General features: G+C 45.9%; 1 protein-coding gene across 2 annotated transcripts in view; it reads right to left on the bottom strand.

The window, feature by feature from the left end:
* Positions 1–12,552: 12,552 nt before the first annotated feature.
* TOGARAM2 (TOG array regulator of axonemal microtubules 2) overlaps positions 12,553–24,180 on the bottom strand; it is a 58,739-nt gene continuing 47,111 nt past the window's right edge. Inside the window, exons 20-21 of one of the 2 annotated variants that reach the window (XM_015094278.4) lie at positions 18,149–18,235; positions 12,553–13,038 (exon numbers count right to left, since the gene is read on the bottom strand). In XM_015094278.4, the coding sequence (XP_014949764.3) occupies positions 12,782–13,038; positions 18,149–18,235 (344 nt within the window). In that variant the 3' untranslated portion in view covers positions 12,553–12,781. The remainder of the gene's footprint in view (positions 13,039–18,148; positions 18,236–24,180) is intronic. The other variant, XR_006059145.2, reaches the window with a different exon arrangement.

The following is a 24,180-nucleotide window of genomic DNA, read 5'->3' as shown; positions in this document are numbered from 1 at the left end:
CGGGCTGCCAACTGGCTGACACTGATGTCAGTCACCCCAGAAAGCAAGGGTGACAGCCAAGCGTCAGCCCCAGAGAGGGTAGGCCAACCAGACTCCTGCTGAAATGCAGGAAAGGCCTGGAAGGGGCACTGCCCGAGGGGTCTGCTAAATTCTGAACAACTACTGTTTGCAGCCCTGGGTCCTGGTTTGCCTCGAGGGTCGAAGATTAACTATCAACATGGACTCCACAATTACACTCTTTAATCCTTCAAGTGTTGGCCTTAATTTAGCAGGAAAATGGATTTCCAGCATGCTTGATGAGCCAGGTGTTCATGAAACTGTCTAATTCTCTCAACAATGAAGGAAGCAGACAGCATTCTCCTAGTTTTGCAGTAAGAAAACCAAAGCACCCCCACGCCTACTCACCCTCAAGTGTCTTGAGCTCACCCAGCTAGGAAGAACAGGAAAAATTGCACAGGTGTGCCTGGCACTAGAATCTATTATCTTTCATTACTTTTTTTTTTTAACATTCCATTGCCCTTGACTATCCCATCATTCCATTTGCCTAAAGCATGCACCTACTTGTACAAACAGAAAGCTTTTTTAAGGTTAAAAAGTAGCATGGCATTCAAGTACCCATTATGAGCTCTGTTGAGAAGCTGATTGCTCCAGAGATAAGAAGCCTGCAGTGAGATTAAGACACACAGCTCCACCTACCCTCCTTCTTCTGCTTCCCAAGCTCAACTCTAAAGCCCCAGAAGCAAAGCATCCAGCCCATTGGTGCAGTCCTGTTGCCCTTCCAGCTAAGCATGTCTCAGATGCTCTGTCCTACGCACCCACATGCCTCTCAGACTGAGTGGGTACAAGCAAGCCTCCCAAACAAGGCAGCCTTTTCTCTGTGCCCTACGAGGACTGAAGCACAGAAGGACGTGTGGGTAAGGGGTGCAAATGCGCACACACACACCCCCCACACACACAAAACCAAACTCCCACAGGGGTTTCTCAGCCAACTTTATTCCCAGTCATCTGCAGACCTTCTGCTGGAGTTGAAATTGAAGTGAAGAGCCATCGTTCATGCCAAAACCCTGCTTCTGTCAATTGAGCTAGATATTTGCGGCAGCTTTTGGAATTTTTCCACTGGAGGCTGTGGCGTGCTTTCTGTTTAGAAAAGAATTTGCAGTAATTGGATGATTCAGTGCCAGCACAGTGGGTTGTCAAAAGACAAGAATTCTCACCCACAGGGTACAGCAAAGGGGCAATCCTTCACCTTTGCTGCAAAGCTGATTTTTTAAGTTTGGAAAAATTAAAGTCTTCAAGCCCTGTCTTGTTGAAGTGGATCATGACTCAAGAACGTGTTAAACTGGGTCCTGAGAATTCAGCTACCTCCTCCACGGACAGGCTGAAGCTCTGAATAAGGGAGTCCCTCCTTGACCTGTTCAGATACTCAGACGGAGGTGACAGGGACCATCTCTTCCAAGGCATCCGGGACAGTGTTGATTAGACTACCACGAGGGGCCACAACTTGCCCCTCTGTGGGGAAATGTCTGTACACGCCCACCGTGAGATCGTGTTTCTGTGTATCTGCTCTAATTCTCAGAGCAGAACTCAGGCCACGGTGGGGCGGAGTCACACCCCAGGCGGGAGGGTGGATCCTGGGAACTGCCCAGGCTGCAGGAAACCCTGGCAGTTTAAAGCCACCCAAGCAGGCAGGACCTGGGTAAGTGTGTGAGAGCAGCCAGCTTCAGGGAACTTGTTTGAGGTAGGGATCAAACTTGTTCAGGCCATCTCCCTGCACGGTTAGGCTGGCAGCATGCTGCCGAGGGCTGGGCGCCATAGGCAAGCTTTCAGGAAGCGAGCAGTGCGGAGCCATCCAGTCTAGAGGTAAGAACTGGTCAGAAGGGGTCCTGCCCTATGTGAGGTTTCGAGGCCAGCTTCCTGGAGGTCTGAAGAAACAACACAGAACCCCAGCTGCCAGGAGATGAGACAGGGACCTAGCTGATGAAACTGATTCTACATGGGGACATAACCTCAGCAATGACAAGTCTAGTGATAGGATGAGAACGGGGAGCCAGATCCGAAAGAATGGAAAGTGAGGCTGATTTCCAGCCCGGGCCCTGCCACCCTCCCCCAAAGGGCCTTATCTTAGAGGTTTGGGGCTGGTTTAAGTCGGGGTGGGGGGTGGGAGGTGGGCTGATTGTACCCAGCTGCAGTGATATGAGGGAAAAGTGGGCAGCTAGGAGCCAGGCAGCATATTATGTGATGGAGGAGGCTCAGTATCAGAGAGAATGCCCTGGAACGGTCTGGAATGAACCATTGCTGCCTTCATGAGGGTGCCTGGCAGGTGGTTCTGTAAGAGGAGAGCCCCACCCCCATGAAAGCTAGGCTGGTAAAATAGCAGCAAGCACCCACCCCTCCTGTCTGTCCTGCAGGCAGCAGTGGGGGGATCCAGGGCACCCAGGATTCCTGCCATCAGCGGTGAACCGGCTGATGAGTTTTCCTCCCCCTGCCTCCACTGAGCACCTGCTGTGCCAGGACAGGGCCAGGCTGCCACCATATATTCTCATATGTCATATAATGAGAGACCCAGAAACCTCTAGGCCCAGGCAGCAGGGGCAATGAGCTAGCATAGCCATCAAGATGCCCAAGGACCCAAAGGCTTCAAGAATCCCAGGTCATCTTCCAGGAGAGCGGCAAAGGGGAGGGGTTGCTGAGGCCAAAGAGCTAAGAGGCAGTAAAGGTCTAAGACGAAGCAGTGCCAAGCTGGCCCAGGAACAGATGAGCCAAAGATGAGTTTCAGGGGCTACTATCCCAACGATGGGTTTCCCTTGTGGCTCAGAATCCTGGTAAAGAATCCTCCTACAATGTGGGAGACGCTGGTTCAACCCCTGGTTTGGGAAGATCTCCTAGAGAAGGGAACAGCTACCCACTCCAGTATTCTGGCCTGGAGAATTCCATGGACCGTATAGTCCATGGGGTCACCAAGAGTCAGATACAACTGGGCAACTTTCACTCACTTTCCACTCACTCATCCCAACCACTGTACTCAGCCCAAATTACATTCTGAATTAAACTCTGTAAAAATAAATTAAATCCACCCCATTGAACCACTTGTGTGAAAATCCATTGTTTCACCCTTCCTGTGGCCAGGCCTTTCCTCAAACCTGTGTCTTTGGCTCTGCCTTGGAAAAAACTCACTGTTGGTGGCCATGTGGGGCAAGCCCAGCTCTAGAGCTTCTCAGATGGGTCACTCTTACCTGTCTTCCCCCTGTGCCTAAGCCCTCATCTGTGTTGGGTCCAATCCACTTCCTGTGCTCTAGGGGAAGGGAGAGCAGAGATTTTTTGTTTTGTCTTGTCTTTTTAAATTAATTAAGCCAATAAACCCAACCTGTTAAAGACTTATGAGTCTGTTCTTTTTCTTCATAGTTAGAAACCAAGAAGGAATATTGAGTACAAAGGCAAAGCAAGCCCACATAGGAGATTCAGTTAAGGGGTGCATATCATATCCAGATTCTTCTTGGGGCCAACTCCTTTTCTTCTTGGGGGATGGGACGGCCATCCCCCATGCCCATGGGGACCCCAGAGCTGCAAAGAGGGAGGTGTTCAGCCCCCTCTTTATCCAGCTTGTTAGTGATGAAGCAAACAGTACTGCACCAAGGGAGAACCACAGTTTTCTAGTTCTGCCAAAAGGATTCATGGAGTAAAAAAAGCAAATATAATATTCAAGTGGAATAGTGTAGCTTTTTGCAAATTTAAAAACAATCTTCAGAATGAAATATAACTTCCTTCCATAGCTTGGGTCTGTGTGGTTCCTTACTATAAGCATGATCTATATTCCTTCCTCGCATCATATACCCAGTCCAGAACCTAAAATAACCCATGCTGATAGAAAATTCAGGGCAGACACAGACCAAAGAGACTTTACTTTCATTGTGAAGAGCTTATGTTTGACAAGACTAGCCTCATAAACCCTACAAGGTGAAGGAAAGGGATTTTGAGAAATATATTCTTTTTTCCTAAAATAACCCAGTATTTGTGTATGTATCAGGGGAGCTGGTGCTATGAATTATTAAGTGTCAACATGCTTGTCAGTTAATCATCTGGTTGACTGTATACAGGCTGCCAACATCCACTCTTATCTGCCAAAGCAAACTTATCAAAGGTAATATATTTTTAAGTAGCCCCGCATCAAAGTCTGTTGAACTGCCATAAAGTAAATGTGTTTCAAGCCTATATTAACAGAACATGTTATACTGCACTATGGTTTCCTCCTTATACTACCAGAAGTTTAAATAAAGTTCCATCAATCCATTCAGACAGTTTTATGAAATGTAATTAAAGATGCATTGCACATGCGAAGGAGCAAACAGTTAATTCACTCGGGACTCTAATTCAGTTTTATGGAGGACCCTGGATGCTGCTGGCTTGATTACACTCACGGACTTCAGAAAGTAACTTTACAATAGTCTGTGGGCCTTGCATCCGGTGACTGAAGAAGTTGACCAACCTGGTAATCTGGGTTCCAAATGCTGTAATTTCAGACATCCTTGAAGTCTGGCACCCAAGGCAGCAATCTGACTGGCATGCAACAATGCTAAGGACTGAGGTAATGCCCCTAGACCGACCAGATGGGCTGGAAGTGAAGGAAGCAGAAGGAGAAAGGAGGGAGGACGTGGTGAATGTGACCCTTTCCCTGGGAGCCAGACTCTCCCACTCCTGGTTGGGCTGGAGACCTGACACTTCCATTGACTCACCCTGTGACCTGGCCTTACAGGCTCGTTTCTTCATCTACCAGGCAGTAATAACAATGCTAATCAGCTAATTCTGCCATCTGTAAGGCATGAGCAAACCTGCCTTTTCTAAACCATCTCTTGGAGCCATTTGGGGGGACTGAAGTCATAATCCCTCGGTCATCTTTGTTTTTAGTGTTCAGTTCTGCCGTCTCTGCATGCTAAGATTCTGATTAAGAAAAGAACTCAAGACCATTTCCCCCTCCTAGATCTGTGCTTTGATCCTTAGAGAAAGATAAAAACAGCTGTCAAACTCCGCTAGAATTGACTTCCTTCTTTGAAGAATTCGGTGTCTTTCAAAGTGAAAAGACTTTAAAACATTTTGCTGGCAATCGCAACTACATATGTCAAACATACCAAACAGGGGAAAAGCAAATTAAGCTTCTGAATCTCCCATTTATTCCCACATTGAGTTGTAAGTGATCTGTCAGTCAGCTGGTAGGAATGACTGGCATGTCTTCAGAATAGCAGGTTTTACTGGGATAAGACTAGAGTTCATCATAATTATTTCTTTGTGTATAACACTCTACTTTTTCAAAATACAATTATCTACATTGTTTCATTATATCTTTTGGGGGAAAAAATCCTAGAAGATGAACAAAGTAAGTATTTTTTCACTGCCTTTTACAAATGGAGTAAAAGAGAGGCTGAGAGATGTCAGATGTTTTCCTCCAAATACACATTGTCAGCCTGTTGCAAAGAAAGTCCCCTATTCCCTGGCCAGCCTTGGTTCTAAAACATATTGCAACAATGTTCAGATTATTCTGGGGAACAGTCTAGGAAAACCACAAACTTCTCTGGAAGAAATTCTCTGTTTTCTCCAGCTTTTACAGAAAGGAAATTATTTTTCATATCTAGCCAAAGTCTAGCTATAGCGATAGCCATTCCTATTAAACTAACTTAGATGGAAACTCAAAATTAACTAACTTAGATGGAAACTCAAAATTTCCAAGAAAATTTTAAAAAATAATAATCCCCTCTACACACCTCAACCACTTCCCCATCCCTCTCCTCCATGCGCATATAAAACTGTCCCTGGCATTAAGGGGAAAAAAAGTCTTTTCAAAAAATATTTGTTGCTCATTGCCATGACCCCCAGAGAGGGCTTCCAGGTGAAGCCTTCTGGCAGGAGCAGACAAAGCCTTACTCTGGAGACACCTCTTCTACTTTATTGTCAGTGTCCCAGAGCAGTAAAAAACTGCTGGATGAGACAAAAAGGAAATACAGCCCCTGGGAAACAAATTGCCTTCATGAAAATTATTTATCTGGCTTTTTTTTTTTTTCCCCTCCTTTGGAAGGGGAAAGGATTGGCTATGTTTACAAGACCTGGTGATATGTTAAAGCTTTGGTTCAGTTAACAGCTTCTGACAGCAGCCCACAGAGGTGCTGGATCACTTTCTGGATATAAAAATTCTCAAGGAGAACCCAAGGTGACGCTAATAATAACCATCAACCCACAGAGAGGTAATTATACAGCTGTGATTAAAGCAAAACAAAACCTTCAAATGTTATAACCTTCCTCACTGGAACACCAGCTGGTAGGATACAGAGAAACCATAATGCCCTCTGAGTAAGCCCCAGTGACGACACAGACCAAACTGGGCCCCCTGAAGGGTCGCTGACTCAGAAATGCCCACCTGATGAGCGATCTGTACACACAGTGATGCTGCCCTGCCAGCCTGCGCAGGGACTCCTGAAACCCTGCTGAGAACAGGCAATCAGGATGCTGCTTCTGCAACCTGTCTGATCCCGGGTAGATCAGACTCCCAGGTCCCTCACTCCCGGGACAGGTCTATAGCTGAGAATAAAAATCTGATTTTTTACAAGCACCTTGATTCCTGTCTCTCTCTCTTCTCCAGTCTCCATGCCTCTTCCCAAAGTTTTCATCAACCGCATTTGAGAAATACTGACTTAAGGATGCTCATTCCCAAGTGTGGACTACTCTGGGACCTACTCAGAGCACTGAAGCTGTGGCTCAGGCACTTTAGAGTGTGTAAGGATGACTGAGGTTTCTGATTCAGTTGGTCTAGAGTGTGACCCAAGGGTCCCCACTTTAACAAGCATTAGAGATACTGCTGTTGCCAGCAGGCCATGGTCCACGTGGTATCTACACCTTCACCAGGCCAACAGCCTCCAATAATGATGGCATACCTGAAACCTTCCCATTTTCTCAATCTTCTGCCTGCCCTTGAACCTCTGCCAAAGCACGAGATCTTGCTAAAACACTCCCTGGCTATAGCAAGCTCTGAATAAAGAGTCTTTGCACTTCTCATTTGGTTGGTCTTCATTGATTTCCACAAATCCTATCCCACACACACAAGATTGATAAGGAAAGATCAGAGAGATTGACAAGTGGTTCCAAGGCCACGCACCAGAAGCAACAGTGCCTGAACTTGAGTCTAGCCTCTCTGACTCCAGTATCTGGCCTCCATCAGTCTCTGTCCCCAGCCAGGACACCCCAAGGCCGCCAGGTGGGGAGAGCTGACAGCCCAGATGCCCACAGGGCCAAAGCCATTGCTGTTTTCTGCTCCTCTGATTTTACTGTGATTTCAGAATTTGGCCACCCATTAGAATCACTTGAGAAAAGAAACAAAGAGAAGACAGAGAAGAAATGAGAAAAGAAACTGTGAGATACACACACACACACACACACATACACACACACACAAGCACACACACACATATACGCACACACACATATACACACATACACCGGAATACCATTTAGTCATGAGAAAGAAGGAAACCCTGCCATCTGTAACAACTTGAATGAAACTTAAGGGCATTATGCGAAGTGAAATGTCAGATAGAGAAAGATAATACTGCCTGATTTCACTCACATGTGGAATCAAAAAAGGTGAATTCAAAAAACAGACAATAGAATGGTGGTTACCAGGGGCTGAGGAGGTAGGGGGCAGGGGCGGGGGGCATGCTATGGGGAGATATTGATCAAATTGTATAAATTTCTAGTTATAAGGTTAATAAATTCTGGGAATCTAACATACAACATGGCTCTTATCGCTAACTATTCTGTGTTATATAGATGACTATTACCAAGAGAGTAAATCTTAAATGTTCTCAACACACAAAAACAGTAGTGATTATGTGATCAGATGGAGGTTTTAGTTAATGCTATGGTGGTAATAATTTTGCAATATATAAATGTATCAAACAATACATTGTGAAACCAAGGCTAGTCATCAGTTAGATCCATTAAATTATAACTTGCTTAATAAATAATAACTGTAACCCAGCTTCACTAAGCTCACTTCAATTGTTTTTACAAAAACTTGTTTGTCTTCCAAGCATTATGTATTATTGTTTGCCTAAGCTGTTTTTCAGGAACTTGGAGTTAGCTGTTGCCCAGCTCATGGATCGAATCAAAACCCCCAGGGGCGGGCCCAAGCCTCAGCATTTTTTCAGATCTCACTGGATGATTCTGAAGTGCAATCAGAATGGAGAACTATTTCTTCACTCAGGAGACAAGAAATGAAGCAGGGAAGAGAGAATAAGAGAAGAAGTGGAGCCTGTAAGAAAATGTCAAAAATTCCCAAGCAAGGAATTCCTAAGCAGTTACACGTTTTCAGACAAGCCTTTGTTCCTTGATTCTGACACTGGAGAGAGAGAAAGTGAGAGAGAGAGAGAGAGAGAGAGAGAGAGAGAGAGAGAAGCTCTTCCATAGCTCAAGGCTGTATTCCCACCCCAAGGGCATCTTGTAAGTTAGAGCTCCTGGCTGCACACCACCAAGCAAATAATGGAGTGGGCTCTGCTCAAACCCACCATGGTTTTCAGGACAGTCTTCATTCCCAATAAGCCTCATTCTTCCAGGCACTCCTGACAGGCCCAAGTTACTAATAAACTGTCTTTCCTTTGCTTTAAAAGTAATGATGCAAGAACTTTTTTTTTCAGTTGGAGTATAGTTGCTCTACCACGTTTCACCAGCCTCTGCTGTGCAATGAAGTGAGTCAGCTGTATGTGTACATAGGCCCCTCCCTCTTGGATCTCCCTCCCACCCCGCTCCATCCCATTTCTCCAGGTCAGCACAGAGCTGGGCTCCCTGTGCTGTCTAGCAGGTTCCCACTGGCTGTGGGCTTTACACATGGCAGTGCACACACACCAATCACAATCTCCTGGCTTATTTCCACCCCCCTGGCCTGCCCTGTGTCCCCGCATCCATTCCCTGCATCTGCCTCTCTATTCTTGCCCTGCAAGTAGGATCATCTGTACCATTTTCCTAGGTTCCACATAATTTCCTGAGGCACCCAGAACCATCCAGCCCCTCCCCACTGATTTGTGCCAGGAGTGTCACCTGCAGAGCCCAGCTGCCCAGAGACTAGATTAAAACCTAAGATAGTGAAGGAAAAAAAAACACACACACACACACATAAAGATTTATTCTTTGCTTTTCAGATGTTTTCAGTTGAACACCCAACTGTGAGGATGGGTACAAAGTACAGGAGATGGAAAACTTCCGGTTTGAAGACAGAAGGCAGGACCCAAGTGCAGGAAGACAGGGCAATCAATGTCTTTGAGTTTAACTTCTGCCTTTAAAATCCCTCGGCTCCTACAGTCCTATCCAGCTTCCCAGGTGGCGCTAGTGCTAAGGAACCCACCTGCCAATGCTGGAGACATAATACGCTCAGATTCGATCCCTGGGTCAGGAAGGTCCTCTCAAGGAGGGCAGGGCAACCTACTCCAGTATTCTTGCCTGGGAAATCCCATGAGCAGAGGAGACTGGTAGGCTAGGGCCCCAGTTCATGGGGTCACAAAGAGTCGGACACAACTGAAGCAACTTAGCATGCACATCTACAGTTCTAAAAAATTCTGAAACATTCTGACAGGCTCTAGGAACTTTTTTTTCTTAAAAAAATTTTTAGCTCCTCAACCAGGGATTGAATCCTCACCCTGTGCATGGGAAGGTGAAGTCTTAACCACTGGATGCCAAGGAAGTCCCTAAGTCTCTAGGATCTGGACCAGCAGGAAAAGTCAGTCTCCAAACCAAATTGAAAAAGCCTACTTAGAGTCCAAGCAAACTCAATTAATTAAATTGTATAAAATCAGCCTCTTGGGTGTCTTTGATGGGCTCACCATCTAGCAGGTCTTTAACCTCAGCCAGTCAGAATCATCCGGAAAAGGCAATGGCACCCCACTCCAGGACTCTTGCCTGGAAAATCCCATGGCCAGAGGAGCCTGGTGGGCTGCAGTGCATGGGGTTGCTAAGGGTCAGACATGACTGAGCGACTTCATTTTCACTTTCCACTTTCATGCATTGGAGAAGGAAATGGCAGCCCACTCCAGTGTTCTTGCCTGGAGAATCCCAGGGACGGGGGAGCCTGGTGGGCTGCCGTCTATGGGGTCACACAGAGTCAGACCCGACTGAAGCGACTTAGCAGCAGCAGCAGCAGCAGCAGTCAGAATCAACAAAGGGTGAGATGGTGCAGGGGGAAGCCCCAGCAAAGGTCATAAGGAGGTGAGAAGCTGCTCAGGCTGGGACTGGAATTACCCACACCTTTAAGCCGCCTATTAAAAGCCCAAGTCCCAGGATGACTGTCCCACGCCTAGCCTCACCCCAGGGAATTTGTGCCAAGGGGAGGGGAGAGCCTAGTTATGTGGTGGCAACACCACATAATGAAAAAGAGGCTTCCCCAGCTGGGGGCATCCAGGGGTTTGGAAACAACTGAGTTGGTTCAAAGCTTCCCAGCCTGTTCTGGGCTATACTCTCAGGAGGGGCTCAGAACACTGAAGTAGACCTGATGCTGTACCTGGGGGTAGGTGACAGTGGAGAGGGGTCCACTGGTGGGCCTGCCAGAGAACTTGCTGGTCTGAAGCTGGGCCTTGGGGACTTGCCTTCGGATCTGCCCCAGAGGTGCTACGGCTCCTTGGTTGGCACTGGGATATTGCCCCTTCAGCCTGCACCTTAGCATGCATTAGAGGTCATGATCTGAGCTCTAGTTCTTCCTGGTCATGCTATTGTCAACCTGCCACTGACCCTGGCAAGACAGAGCCACGCTCACTGTGCCCAGAACCCCAGCCTGGAACATTGTTCCCCTCTCACTGCCAGAACCCCGTCTCCCATTCTCTCACTGCTCCATCAGTGGCTCCAGCTTTGTGTTCTGGCCCAGCCCACATCCAACACACCTCTCCAACTCCGTGATCTGCCCCAGCCGGAGTGACCTGTGTGGTTTCAGAGCTCCCACAAGACATCTGCACATCCGGAGCTTTATTCTTCATCCGGTCCTTTAAGTTTCAAGGCTGAGGGCTCCTCTGGTGGCTCAGTGGTAAAGAATCCACCTGCCAACGCAGGAGACATGGGTTTGATCCCTGATCCAGGAAGATCTCACGTATCGAATGACAACTAAGCTTGTGTACCACCTACTGAGCCTGTGCTCTAGAGCCCAAAAGCCACAACTACTGCACCCACGTGCCACAACTACTGAAGTGCGCGTGCCCTAGGGCCTGTACTCCACAACAGGAGAAGCCGCTGCAATGAGAAGAACAAGCATCACACTGGAGAGTAGCCCCTGCTTGCCGAAACTAGAGAAAACCCTGTGCGGCAACAAAGCCCAAGCACAGCTAAAGATAAATAAGTGAATAGAGTTTGAAAGAAGTTTCAAGTGTGAAACATAATCTAGTCCTCTTCAGAAACTAGCCAGAAAAGCCTTGCAGAGAAGGCTTTTAGTAATGCCAGTGTCAGTATCAAACTCTCCTTGCCTTTAGATTCTTTAGAAGGTTCCCACAGGACCAGCAGATACCGCACTGAAGATATTGTAAAGCAGAAGCAGGATGCTCCCAGAGATGCTTGTGTTCACCCCACATCAGGCTTATGACAGATGGGCTGGATTTGAGTGAGCAGCTCAGGGTCTCTGGGTGCAGCAGGGCTTCTCCAGCTATTCACAGACAGGAGCTATGCTGCAACACGGTCTGCAACATGGGGGGTCTGTGCTACACTTTATCTCCCTAGTTCTTTGCCTCAGTAGCATCAGCAACTGGTTTTACTGTTACCATGTTTATTTTCTTTCTAGAATTCTCTGTGTGTCAGTCAGTCAGTTCAGTTGCTCAGTCATGTTCAACTCTTTGCGACCCCATGGACTGCAAGCACGCCAGGTTTCCCCGACCATCACCAACACCCAGAGCTTGCTCAAAATCATGTCCATCGAGTAGGTGATGCCATCCAACCATCTCATCTTCTGTTGTCCCTTCTCCTCCTGCCCCCAATCTTTCCCAGCATCAGGTACCATACTGATGTGTACCATACTATATTTTGACTTCTCTATACATTACAAGGAATTTACCACCAAAGGTTTTCATCACCTTACGATTAATCCTCTTTCCCCTTTTTGCCCATCCCCGCTACGATCCCTCTTCTATGGTAACTATTACTACATTTTCTGTATTTATTTACTTCTGTTTAGTTTGTTCATTTTTTTGTTTTTTGTTTTTGCTTTTGTTCTTTCATATTCCCAGATGAGTGAAATCTTAAGGTATTTGTCTTTCTCCACTTGATTTATTTCACTTATCATAATACCTTCAGGTTTCACCCATGTTGTTGCAGGATTTCATCTTTTTTATGACTTAGTATTATAGTGTGTGTGTGTGTGTGGGTGTGTGTGTGTGTGTGCAGGCGCACACATATGTTACACGTGTGGGCAGTGCGTGTCCTACATCACCTTTATCCATTCACCCAAAATTGGGCACTTAGGGTGTTTCCATATCACGTTCTGTTTTCTTTGGCACAAACTTAGCTATTGAAAAATTCTCTGACGTCAGAAAAAAATACAAGATAATAAAACCTTAGAAAAATAAGCAATTCTTTTATTTCTACTTCAAAATATATTATATACATCTGGAACTCTAAGGGAAAATAGACCAGGAGATTATTCCATCATAAAAAATAAAATAAGATAAAAATAGCAGCTGCCCATTCCAGATCCACCTTTAACCCAGAAGAAAGGGCCCCGAGCTGCCAGTTGTCCTGCTGTCGGATGCCTTCCCCCGTCGGTGACCTCGGGGCTGCCTCACGGGGATTCTGTGTCTAAGAGCTCCTGGAGCGTTTTGAGGACTTGCTTTGGCTGGCCGGCAGCCAAGTCCTGCAGCCGGGAGCCCATCTGCTCCTGGAGGCTCCTGCACAGCCGGCAGACGGCCGTGCGGACGTTCCCGCTGTGCCCGGGCAGGACGCCGTTCCCCATCATGCTGTTCAGGAAGTACCAGAGGACTGGAAGGACGTGGCGCTCCACGGCCTGAGGCTTTCGGGGGTAAACCGAGGCCACCAGCACTGTCAGACAGAAAAGAGGGACAGTTCCTTGAGTCAGGCACTCTCTCCCTCTCTCACCGCCTTCCTCTCTCACCGCCTTCTCTTGGAAATATTTTAAATTCTTTTAAAATCAGAAGGAAAAAGAGTATGAAGATGTCTAACCTGCTTTATATTTGAGTTCATATCAACCAATCATAAAATATAATTTTAAACTTTTAGTTTGTTGGTTTATGGAGGAAGGGGTATGCAAAGGCAGAAGTACTCGGAGCCTGTGACAGAGTCATTGGCCCCTGAAGCCCAGGGCAAAGGGAAGAGGCAGGCACATCTGGACTGCAATCCTCTCTGCTATTTACTAGCTGTGTGAGCTTGAGAAAGCCACCCAACCTGTCTGAGCCTATCCCCTAACCTGTAAAGTGAGGAAAGGAATTCTGAACCAAAGTCTTGAGACTGTGAGATAATAGATGCAGGTGAAGTGCCTGTGCACGCGACAGAGAAGGTAGCCCTAGAAGAGCTTTAATCTGCATTACCACCTAGGAGAACTCACACAGAGAACACTTGTTCTAGGGAGAAAGATCAGGATCCTCTCAAATGAAGCATTCTGGAAAATAAAACTGCCAGCAGGAGATAAGACCATCATGGCCTCCCTGGCGTCTCAATGCCGAACCTCATGACAAGCCCAGTAGTAACAGGAGGCACAAACATGCTTCATAAACCATCAAGCTCTGCACGGATCCTCATTCAGAGTCATTCTTTCCAATGATGAACCCTCCAAATCTGGTTACCCCAGGCCCCTCACCTTCTCTAAACCCTGGAAAACTCAGAGACAGGCTAAAACCTGCCAGCAAGCCCTCCATCACACAGAAAATGCCAGGTCTGCCCCCAATGTCAAGGCCATGTCAAGGGGTGCCCCCACGCTGCTTCAGACAGGTTGCTAGAGCCCTCAGCTTTGGTAGCATCAACCAAAGTGCATTCGTGCTAACAATGCTTGCTTGACAATCAGCACATTCTGTGTGTCAATCTGCCAAATGATAAGTGCTGGTGAAGGCAAACGCTGCTGAAAGAAGCACTTGGTTTATTTATGGGCAAAGAAACTGGAAGCTTTCCTGAGCTGAGACACACCCGGGAAACTAGCACTGCCTGAGCCTGAGCCCAGGGCTCAGAGGTTTCTATCGTGACTCCATTTCACTCTCACCTGACAGACAGGACAGTTGTCTGTTTCACAGAGGAGAAAACCAACACTCAGGGGTCAAGGAGATGGCCCAAGACCCCACAGCTAACAAGGGCAGAGGGCAGAAGCCAAGCCTGCCTTGACTCCCAAGCCCACCCTCTTCCCATTCCTTGCTGCCCCAGATCTCTAGGAGTACCATGTTTCAGAGGCTGGTCTAGAGTTTTGTTTTATTTTTTAGAGAGACCCCCAATTTGTCCTTCTTTCATCAACTCAACTTCATCCAAGCCCCCAGGATACTTTGCAGCATGTGCCCTTGTGATTTCAGAGCCAGCCTGGGACAGTGGTGAACCAATGAGAATGGCCTGGCCTGCCTCAGCTCAGCCTGAGGCTTTCCCTGTGCCATCTCCCGTGGAACGTGTACCTTGACTTTCTGGCCATACCCTCAGGATTCCTGCTCCCCACACAGGGGGCCTCTTGGGGCACACCCAGTAACACAGTTCAGCTCAGTCGCTCAGTCGTGTCCAACTCTTTGCGACCCCATGACTGCATCATGCCAGGCCTCCCTGTCAATCACCAACTCCTGGAGTTTACTCAAACTCATGTCCATTGAGTCGGTGATACCATCCAACCATCTCATCCTCTGTCATCCCCTTCTCCTCCTGCCTTCAATCTTTCCCAGTATCAGGGTCTTTTCCAATGAGTCAGCTCCTCAAATCAGGTGGCCAAAGTATTGGAGTTTCAGCTTCAACATCAGTCCTTCCAGTGAACATTCAGGACTGATTTCCTTTAAGACTGACTGGTTGGATCTCCTTGCAGTCCAAGGGACTCTCAAGAGTCTTCTCCAACACCACAGTTCAAAAGCACCAATTCTTCGGCACTCAGCTTTCTTTATAGTCCAACTCTCACTTCCATACATGACTACTGAAAAAACCATAGCCTTGACCAGATGGACCTTTCTTGGCAAAGTAATGTCTCTGCTTTTGAATATGCTATCTAGGTTGGTCATAACTTTTCTTCCAAGGAGGAAGCATCTTTTTATTTCATGGCTGCAATCTCCATTTGCAGTGATTCTGGAGCCCCCCAAAATAAAGTCTGACACTGTTTCCACTGTTTCTCCATCTATTTGCCATGAAGTGATGGGACCGAATGCCATGATCTTAGTTTTCTGAATATTGAGCTTTTAGCCAACTTTTTCACTCTCCTCTTTCACTTTCATCAAGAGGCTTTTTAGTTCTTCTTCACTTTCTGCCATAAGAGTGGTGTCATCTGCATATCTGAGGTTATTGATATTTCTCCCAGCAATCTTGACTCCAGCTTGTGTTTCATCCAGCCCAGAGTTTCTCATGATGTACTCTGCATATAAGTTAAATAAGCACTGTGACAATATACAGTCTTGATGTATTCCTTTTCTATTTGGAACCAGTCTGTTGTTCCATGTCCAGTTCTAACTGTTGCTTCCTGACCTGCATTCAGGTTTCTCAAGAGGCAGCTCAGGTGGTTTGGTATTTCCATCTCTTGAAGACTCTCCCACAGTTTATTGTGACCCACACAGTCAAAGGCTTTGGCATAGTCAATAAAGCAGAAATAGATGTTTTCCTGGAACTTTCTTCCTTTATCCATGATGTTGGCAATTTGATCTCTGGTTCCTCTGCCTTTTCTAAAACCAACTTGAACATCTGGAAGTTCACGGTTCACATATTATTGAAGCCTGGCTTGGAGAATTTTGAGCATTACTTTACTACCGTGTGAGATGAGTGCAATTGCGTGGTAGTTTGAGCATTCTTTGGCACTGCCTTTCTTAAGGATTGGAATGAAAACTGACTTTGGAAAATTCCAAAGTCAAGGAGGTCCTCATTCCTGGGAAGGCAGGACTGCACCCAAGGAGCCAACTCAGCCACATCGACGTCATAACATGGGAACCAAGAAGTGAGAGTTATGTTACCTGTGCTGGAAACAGGATGAGAAGGGAGGGCACAGTTAACCATGAAGCCACCTGGTCAGGTCCAAGGGTGGTGGGGGGGGTAGGAGGAGCAAAGGGAGATGGGCGGAGCAAGGGGAGGTGGGAGGAATGCAAGTGGTGGGGGAGGAACAAGGGAGGGGAGGGGCACGGGGAGGGAAAGGGGTAAGGGACGGGGTGGTGGGGGAGCAAGGGGGAAGAGTCAGGGGCAGTCAGACGGAAGGGAAAGAAAACGAATCATCTGATTAACCCACCATACTAGACAGCATATTAAACAGCAGAGACATTACTTTGCCAACAGAGGTCCATATAGTCAAAACTATGGTTTTTCCAGTAGTCATGTATGGATGTGAGAGTTGGACCATAAAGAAGGCTGAGTGCTGAAGAATTGATGCTTTTGAGGTGTCGTGCTGGTGAAGGCTCTTGAGAGTCACTTGGACAGCAAGAAGGTCAAACCAGTCAAGCCTAAAGGCAATCAACCCTGAATATTCATTGGAAGGACTACTGCTAAAGCTGAAGCTCCAATACTTTGGCCCCCTGATGTGAAGAACTGACTCACTGGAGAAGACCCTTATGCTGGGAAAGATTGAAGGCAGAAGGAGAAGGGAATGACAGAGGACAAGATGGTCGGATGGCATCACTGACTCAATGAACGTGGGCAAACTCCAGGAAATGGTGAAGGACAGGGAAGCTTGGCATGCTGCAGTCCATGGGGTCGCAAAGAGTCAGACCCGACTGAGCTGCTGAACAACAACAAATAACTCAAAGGTTTCCTAAATCTCCACTGAATCTCTCCTGTGAACATAGAGGTGAAAACTATCCCAGGCAGCTGAGCCCAGGCTCCCTGACCCCACCAAAGGGTAAAGGGCTTACCTCCCGCTAATCTTTCACACCTCATCCACTCCTCCCCCCCATGACGCCTCTCCCCTGGACTCTCTCCTCTGGCAGTGAGACGTCTACACCCTGGCCCCAGAAAGCTCACTTCCACTCTCAGTTCACATTCACCTGCCTGAGGGGAGCTGGGTGTCCCCCCCAGCTGACAGTCCCAGCATCATGAGGAAAATGCCATTAAAGTCGAGCTTAAAAGGCAGCTGAAGTAATTAGCAGAAGATTTACTCCCGTGTTAAGCTGTGCTATTATTAGTCCATGCCTTGTGACAATTGAAATTTTCTTCCCTTTTCCTGGCTGACACAGAGTTAATAGAAGAGCTATGTAGAAACTCTTGTTTTTGAGAGGAAATAGATGGATAATATTCACAGTAAATGGATACCCACTCATCTCTGGGGCCCACAAAGTACCTATACAATCAGAGAATGCTGATTTTGAGTAACAGGAAAGGGTTCATTGTCTGATACCCAAGGTGCTACATGACCCCATTCTCACTTCAGGGCACCCCAACCTGGCCCTGGAGCTGCATTGTAGCCCCCAGCCTGATCTCACTCAGGCCACCTGTTCGGAGCAGGCCTGGCACCTGTACTGGAAGTAAGGGGCAACTCCAGGGGCCCAGGGAGGATTGAACCAGGTTGCAGAGGTAAGACCTGGAGCAAGAGATGAGGGTGGGCAGAGGAGTGGGAATGATGCCCTCAGGCAGGCAACACACACGGAGCACCCTGGAATTATTTTTTAAGAGCAGGTTATTGGAACTCCCCTGGTGGTCCAGGGACTAAGACTCCATGGTCCCAAGGCAGGGGGCACAGGTTCAATCTCTGATCAGGGAACTAGATCCCACATGCCACAACTATAGCTCCCACATGCCGCAACTAAAAAAAGAAAAGATCCTGCCTGTCACAGGAAGATCGAAGATCCTTCGTGCCGCAGCTGACCTAGCATAGCCAAATAAACAATACATTTTTTTAAACAAGCAGCTTATCATATTTTTTAAATGGTCTGTAGGATTATTTCATGGTTTTTTTTTGTTGTTGTTGGTTTTTTTTGGTCTAAGATAAGTGGGTGGCTCAGCTACATGCCAGGAGAGAAGAGAGATGGGCTGGAAGGCTGGGGCTCACCGGACAGACGTTCTGTGACATCAAGCATGGCACGGCCACTCAGAAAGCGCACCCGCCCAGCAAACACTTGTAGAAGGCCAAGGTTGTCTGGAAGAGAAGAAGAGTGTCAACAGTCATGATGCCGTGGCCTGAGCAGAGGCACCAGTTACTCAGGGCAAGGTACCTGCCACATCTTCATAGGGAAGAGCCCCTTTGGGAAGCTGGATTAATTTTCCAAGGTTACAATGGTGCCTGGAAAAATAGTGAATGTACATGGAGTGTTTGAGGAACAGTGAGTGGCCTATGACAGCTAGACAGGTGCCCACATAGGCCCCATTTACTCCCGAAGATCTGGTTCATATTGTCTATATTTCTTCAAAACTGCTGTGAGCTTTAGAGCAAAATAGGTAGGTAGATAGATAGATATAGATGACTGATGATAGATGCATGATTGGTAAATGAGAGAGAGAGAGCAACATAGCTAAATAATTGAGAGGGAGATAGACAGATCAGTATTATAGATGATAGATATAGATAATAGGTAGATGATAGACAAAACATATGATAGATATAGATGATGTTAATAGATAACAGATAGATGAATGATATAGAGAGAAAGATGGATGAACGGATACAGATGTGGATATATAGATATAGTTTTAGGGGAAACTGAGGCATTGAGCCATAATCATAACTAGGATCAGAATTCAGAAATCATGTATCTCCTCAAAGCCCGAACTTGGGCTCTAACCAATAGAACATACCCACAGCCGGCTGGTCAGTTATTTCTACACTGAACATTTACTGATATCCACTACATAACAGGCATGGAGCTAAGAACTAAATGAAACCTGGTCCTCCTTCTGCTCCTCTTTTCCTTCAAGAGACTCCTTTGACAAAGAGATGGACACTCGATCATGAACTCTTACAGAGAGTGGGAGGCTCCATGCTCATGTAAGCAAGAGCCTGGGGGTTCTGGAGCTACTGTGACCAACATGTCTCCATCTGCCCAGGATCTTCCCCATTTTAGCACTGATAGCCCTGCATCCCTGGGAAACCATGATGGTTGGTCACCCTATCCGGAGCAGAAGCCCTGGCTGGTTCTGGTAGGATGAGAGGAGGGAATGTGCAGGTTGGGGATGGTGGTGGGTTGGTGGGGGGGCACAAATGATCTCTCGGTAGTTTATTTATAACCTTCCTGTGCCCCTATACTCAGCACTCCAGTCTTACCCATGGATGAAGCCTGGGGGTTGGAGCTCTTCTCACTTTTAAAGAAGTGTTTATTAGAGATGGACCACTAATGATAAAGCCCCAGCAAATGGGCTGGGGGATGTTCTGGGGATAAAGAGACTCACTGACCTTCTTTGATTGTACTTCTAAAGTAAACTCCAGCCAGACCCCACAGCTACTGATTTCAGAAGCTGCTCCCTCTTCCCCATTCTAGCTGACACCTCCTGGTTTCCCAAACTACTACATTTGAAGTCCTATATCCTTCACCAAAGATCTGCAAGATGAAGCAAGTGGCCCTTTACCTGAGAAAGGGGTGCTAACCCAGACAATACACAAGGCAGTAAAAGGAGCTCCTTTTACTCCTGGATTGCCCCTTCAAGATCTGAGGAGGTGCCCAGCACACATAGCTCCCAATATCTGCAATCACTGCAGACACAGCAGAATTCCATGGGAGGCAAGCAAGGGCCAAAGTGCATTCTTCAGGGATGTGACTCTGGGAGGTGAGGTGCACCCAGCAAGGGTGTCCTGTTTCAGGAGCTGACCATCTCAAGGCCAGACTTCTCTGCAGGAGACAGAGATTAGCAACCTGCCTAAGGAAGTTTTTCCAGGCATAGTCCACCTTCTCTGAGTTCATGCCTCGGCACCGAGCCTCAGCATCCCCAGAGATGGGCAATCAAAGCTTTGTTTTTCCTTTCAGGCAGCCACTCTAGCTAAGAGCTAACTTATGCTTCCCCTGCTTCCCTGCTGAGACCTGTAAGAAACACAGAGGGGAAAATATACACATGTACATCCTGTGCATCTCTGCAACTTGCAAAAGTTCCAGAGTCTAAAATAATTTGTTCGGGGAGATAAGAGATGCCAGGTTCTAGAATATTTCAGTTAGCAAGAAGTGGTCTCAGGGTGTCCTGGTAAAGCTATAAATGTGTAAGAATAGATTTTTATCAACATCACCTGCATTATTGTTTCCAGGTGCTTCTGGTTGTCACGCCACCCATGGCTAATAATAGCCATGAGCTCACCTCTGTGAACAAGGACTTCTTCCCCTTGCTCTCCCCCATCAACACTCAGTCCAGAACATTCTCTGGGTGCCACAAGACTTCCCCACCCTTAGCCACTGATATGACCTCCTAGAGCCCGAGAGAAGTGGAGATCTTGGGGAATACTTGAAAATGCACAGCCAGTGGACATCTGTGCCAGTCCATGCTCCCATGGTGCCAGACACACAACAGATGCCCAATAAATGCTTATAGACAGCAAGGCAATGCTAAAGCAGACACACTAAGTTGGCCTAAATTGGTCTGTGCACCCCAGATACCACCCCAAGTAGTTGCCTTTCTGCCCCTGACTACTTCCAAAGTGACAGCTCACTGTTTGTGTCACTCCTAGGTTTACTGGGAGCCAGTAAAGGACAGTGGCTAAGGGGGTAGACTAGGTCCAGATCGCCTAGATCTGAACCCTGGCCCTTCCATGTTTCACTGTGAGATGTTGGACAAGTCACCCTCTCTAAACCTCAGTTTACCCATCTATAAAATGGGGATAATATTAGTACTTTCCACACAGAGCTGCTTAAGATACTGCCTTGAGAAGACAGTTACTATGCAAATATAAGTTATTGTTGCTACTATGGTTACTCTAAAATATTCTGAAAGCCCAGAAACCTTCATGAAACTCAGCAACCTTAAATGAAACCTCTTCAATTAAGAGGCTGGAGTCTAACTTTCAAAAACTTAAAAATCCATGCTCAGTTAGCCTAACCCAGAGTTTTCATAGGCTCCTTTTACATATCACAAGAAGCCACACTGGCCTTGGTGCTGCCCACACAAAAGGGCAAGAAAAGCCTTCAGTATAGAGAAATTAGCTATGGGCTGGCGAGCCAGTCATCTTGGCCTCCCTGAGCCTACAATGAGCCTCCCCTCTCTACAATGGGCTGAGGTCTAGCAGGCCTCACACCTGTCCAATTCAATGTGATTCCAAGGCTACCAGGCCATGTCTTCCCCAGGCTGCTGGGAAGCCAGAGAAGAGCTTTTAAGAAAGCATAAAAAAATCAACACACAGAAATCCCTTGCATTCCTATACACTAATAATGAAAAAATAGAAAGAGAAATTAAGGAAACAATTCCATTCACCATTGCAACGAAAAGAATAAAATAATTACGAATATATCTACCTAAAGAAACTAAAGACCTATATATAGAAAACCATAAAACACTGGTGAAAGAAATCAAAGAGGACACTAATAGATGGAGAAATATACCATGTTCATGGATTGGAAGAATCAATATAGTGAAAATGACTATAATACTCAAAGCAATCTATAGATTCAATGCAATCCCTATCAAGCTACCAATGGTATTTTTCACAGAGCTAGAACAAATCATTTCACAATTTGTATAGAAATACAAAAAAACCCTCAAATAGCCAAAGGAATCTTGAGAAAGAAGAATGGAACTGGAGGAATCAACCTGCCTGACTTCAGGCTCTACTACAAAGCCACAGTCATCAAAACAGGATGGTACTGGCACAAAGACAGAAATATAGATCAATGGAACAAAATAGAAAGCCCAGAGATAAATCCATGGACCTTGTCTTTGACAAAGGAGGCAAGAATATACAATGGAATAAAGACAATCTCTTTAACAAGTGGTGCTGGGAAAACTGGTCAACCACTTGTAAAAGAAAGAAACTAGAACATTTTCTAACACTATACACAAAAATAAACTCAAAATGGATTAAAGATCTAAACATAAGACCAGAAACTGTAAAACTCCTAGAGGAGAACATAGGCAAAACACTCTCCGACATAAATCACAGCAGGATCCTCTATGACCCACCTCCCAGAATATTGGAAATAAAAGCAAAAATAAACAAATGGGACCTAATTAAACTTAAAAGCTTCTGCACAACAAAGGAAACTATAAGCAAGGTGAAAAGACAGCTTTCAGAATGGGAGAAAATAATAGCAAATGAAGCAATGGACAAAGAATTAATCTTAAAAATATACAAGTAACTTATGCAGCTCAATTCCAGAAAAATAAACGACCCAATCAAAAAATGGGCCAAAGAACTAAACAGACATTTCTCCAAAGAAGACATACAGATGGCTAACAAACACATGAAAAGATGCTCAGCATCACTCATTATCAGAGAAATGCAAATCAAAACCACAATGAGGTACCATTTCATGCCAGTCAGAATGGTTGTGATCCAAAAGTCTACAAGCAATAAATGCTGGAGAGGGTGCAGAGAAAAGGGAACCCTCTTACACTGTTGATGGGAATGCAAACTAGTACAGCCACTATGGAAAACAGTGTGGAGATTCCTTAAGAAACTGGAAATAGAACTGCCTTATGACCCAACAATCCCACTGCTGGGCATACACACTGAGGAAACCAGAATTGAAAGAGACACGTGTACCCCAATGTTCATCACATCACTGTTTATAATAGCCAGGACATGGAAGCAACCTAGATATCCATCAGCAGATGAATGGATAAGAAAGCAGTGGTACATATACACAATGGAGTATTACTCAGCCATTAAAAAAGAATACATGTGAATCAGTTCTAATGAGGTGGATGAAACTGGAGCTGATTATACAGAGTGAAGTAAGCCAGAAAGAAAAACACCAATACAGTATACTAACACATATATATAGAATTTAGAAAGATGGTAACGATAACCCTGTATGCAAGACAGCAGAAGAGACACAGATATATAGAACAGTCTTTTGGACTCTGTGGGAAAGGGAGAGGGTGGGATGATTTGGGAGAATGGCACTGAAACATGTATAATATCATATATGAAATGAATCACCAGTCCAGGCTCGAAGCATGATACTGGATGCTTGGGGCTGGTGCACTGGGACAAACCAGAGGGATGATATGGGGAGGGAGGAGGGAGGGGGGTTCAGGATGGGGAACACGTGTGTACCTGTGGTGGATTCATGTTGATGTATGGCAAAACCAACACAATATTGTAAAGTAATTAACCTCCAATTAAAAAAAAGAAAGCATTAAAAAGAAAAACATGGTATCATAAACAGTGGCAGCAAAGGCACTGGAGTCAAACTGGGCTCGCAACAATAAGCACAAGACTCAGTAAGTTATGACTCCCAGGTGGCTCAGTGGTAAAGGATCTGCCTGCCAAACAGGAGATGCAGGTTCAGTCCCTGGGTTGAGAAGATCCCCTGGAGAAGGAAGTGACATCCCTCTCCAGCATTCTTGCCTGGAGAATTCCATGGACAGAGGAGCTTGGGGGGCTGCAGTCCATGGACTTGCAGAGTCAGACACAATTTAGTGACTAAATCACCACCACCACCTGTAAGTTATGTCACACAACTGAATTCTCTGTGGCCACCAGATCTAGGTCTGTTCGTTGCAAGAAAACTGGGAATAAGCCACCAAAACAGAAAAATACAAGTTATGACATAGCACATGATGGAACTGTTGAAAGTGACTCAAGTGCATAATTATGTGTAAATACTTATGCTCTGCTTTTTAAAAACAGGATGCAAATTTCAATGTGTAATATTATCATGACACCGTACACAAATATACACAGAAAAAAATACCTAACATGAAAAATGACTCTCAGCAATGGTTTCTTTAAGGAGTCCAGACTGTAAGGTTTTTTCCTTCCAAATGCTTCCATTTTTCTTTTGCTCAGTAATTAATAAGTATGACTTTTACAGAGATGGAAAGTAAACTTTATATTTTTAATAAAGTTGACTAGAAAGACTACTTAACAGAGTGGGAAATTGAGTGGTGTTAAGCGAAAGGAGAAATGTCAAAATTGTATTTACATTATTATTAATATGAAATTTG

Source organism: Ovis aries, chromosome 3 (assembly GCF_016772045.2).
Source record: "Ovis aries strain OAR_USU_Benz2616 breed Rambouillet chromosome 3, ARS-UI_Ramb_v3.0, whole genome shotgun sequence".
Classification (NCBI taxonomy): domain Eukaryota; kingdom Metazoa; phylum Chordata; class Mammalia; order Artiodactyla; family Bovidae; genus Ovis; species Ovis aries.
The sequence above is the reverse complement of the archived record's forward strand: the minus strand, read 5'-3'. Positions and strand labels throughout refer to the sequence as shown.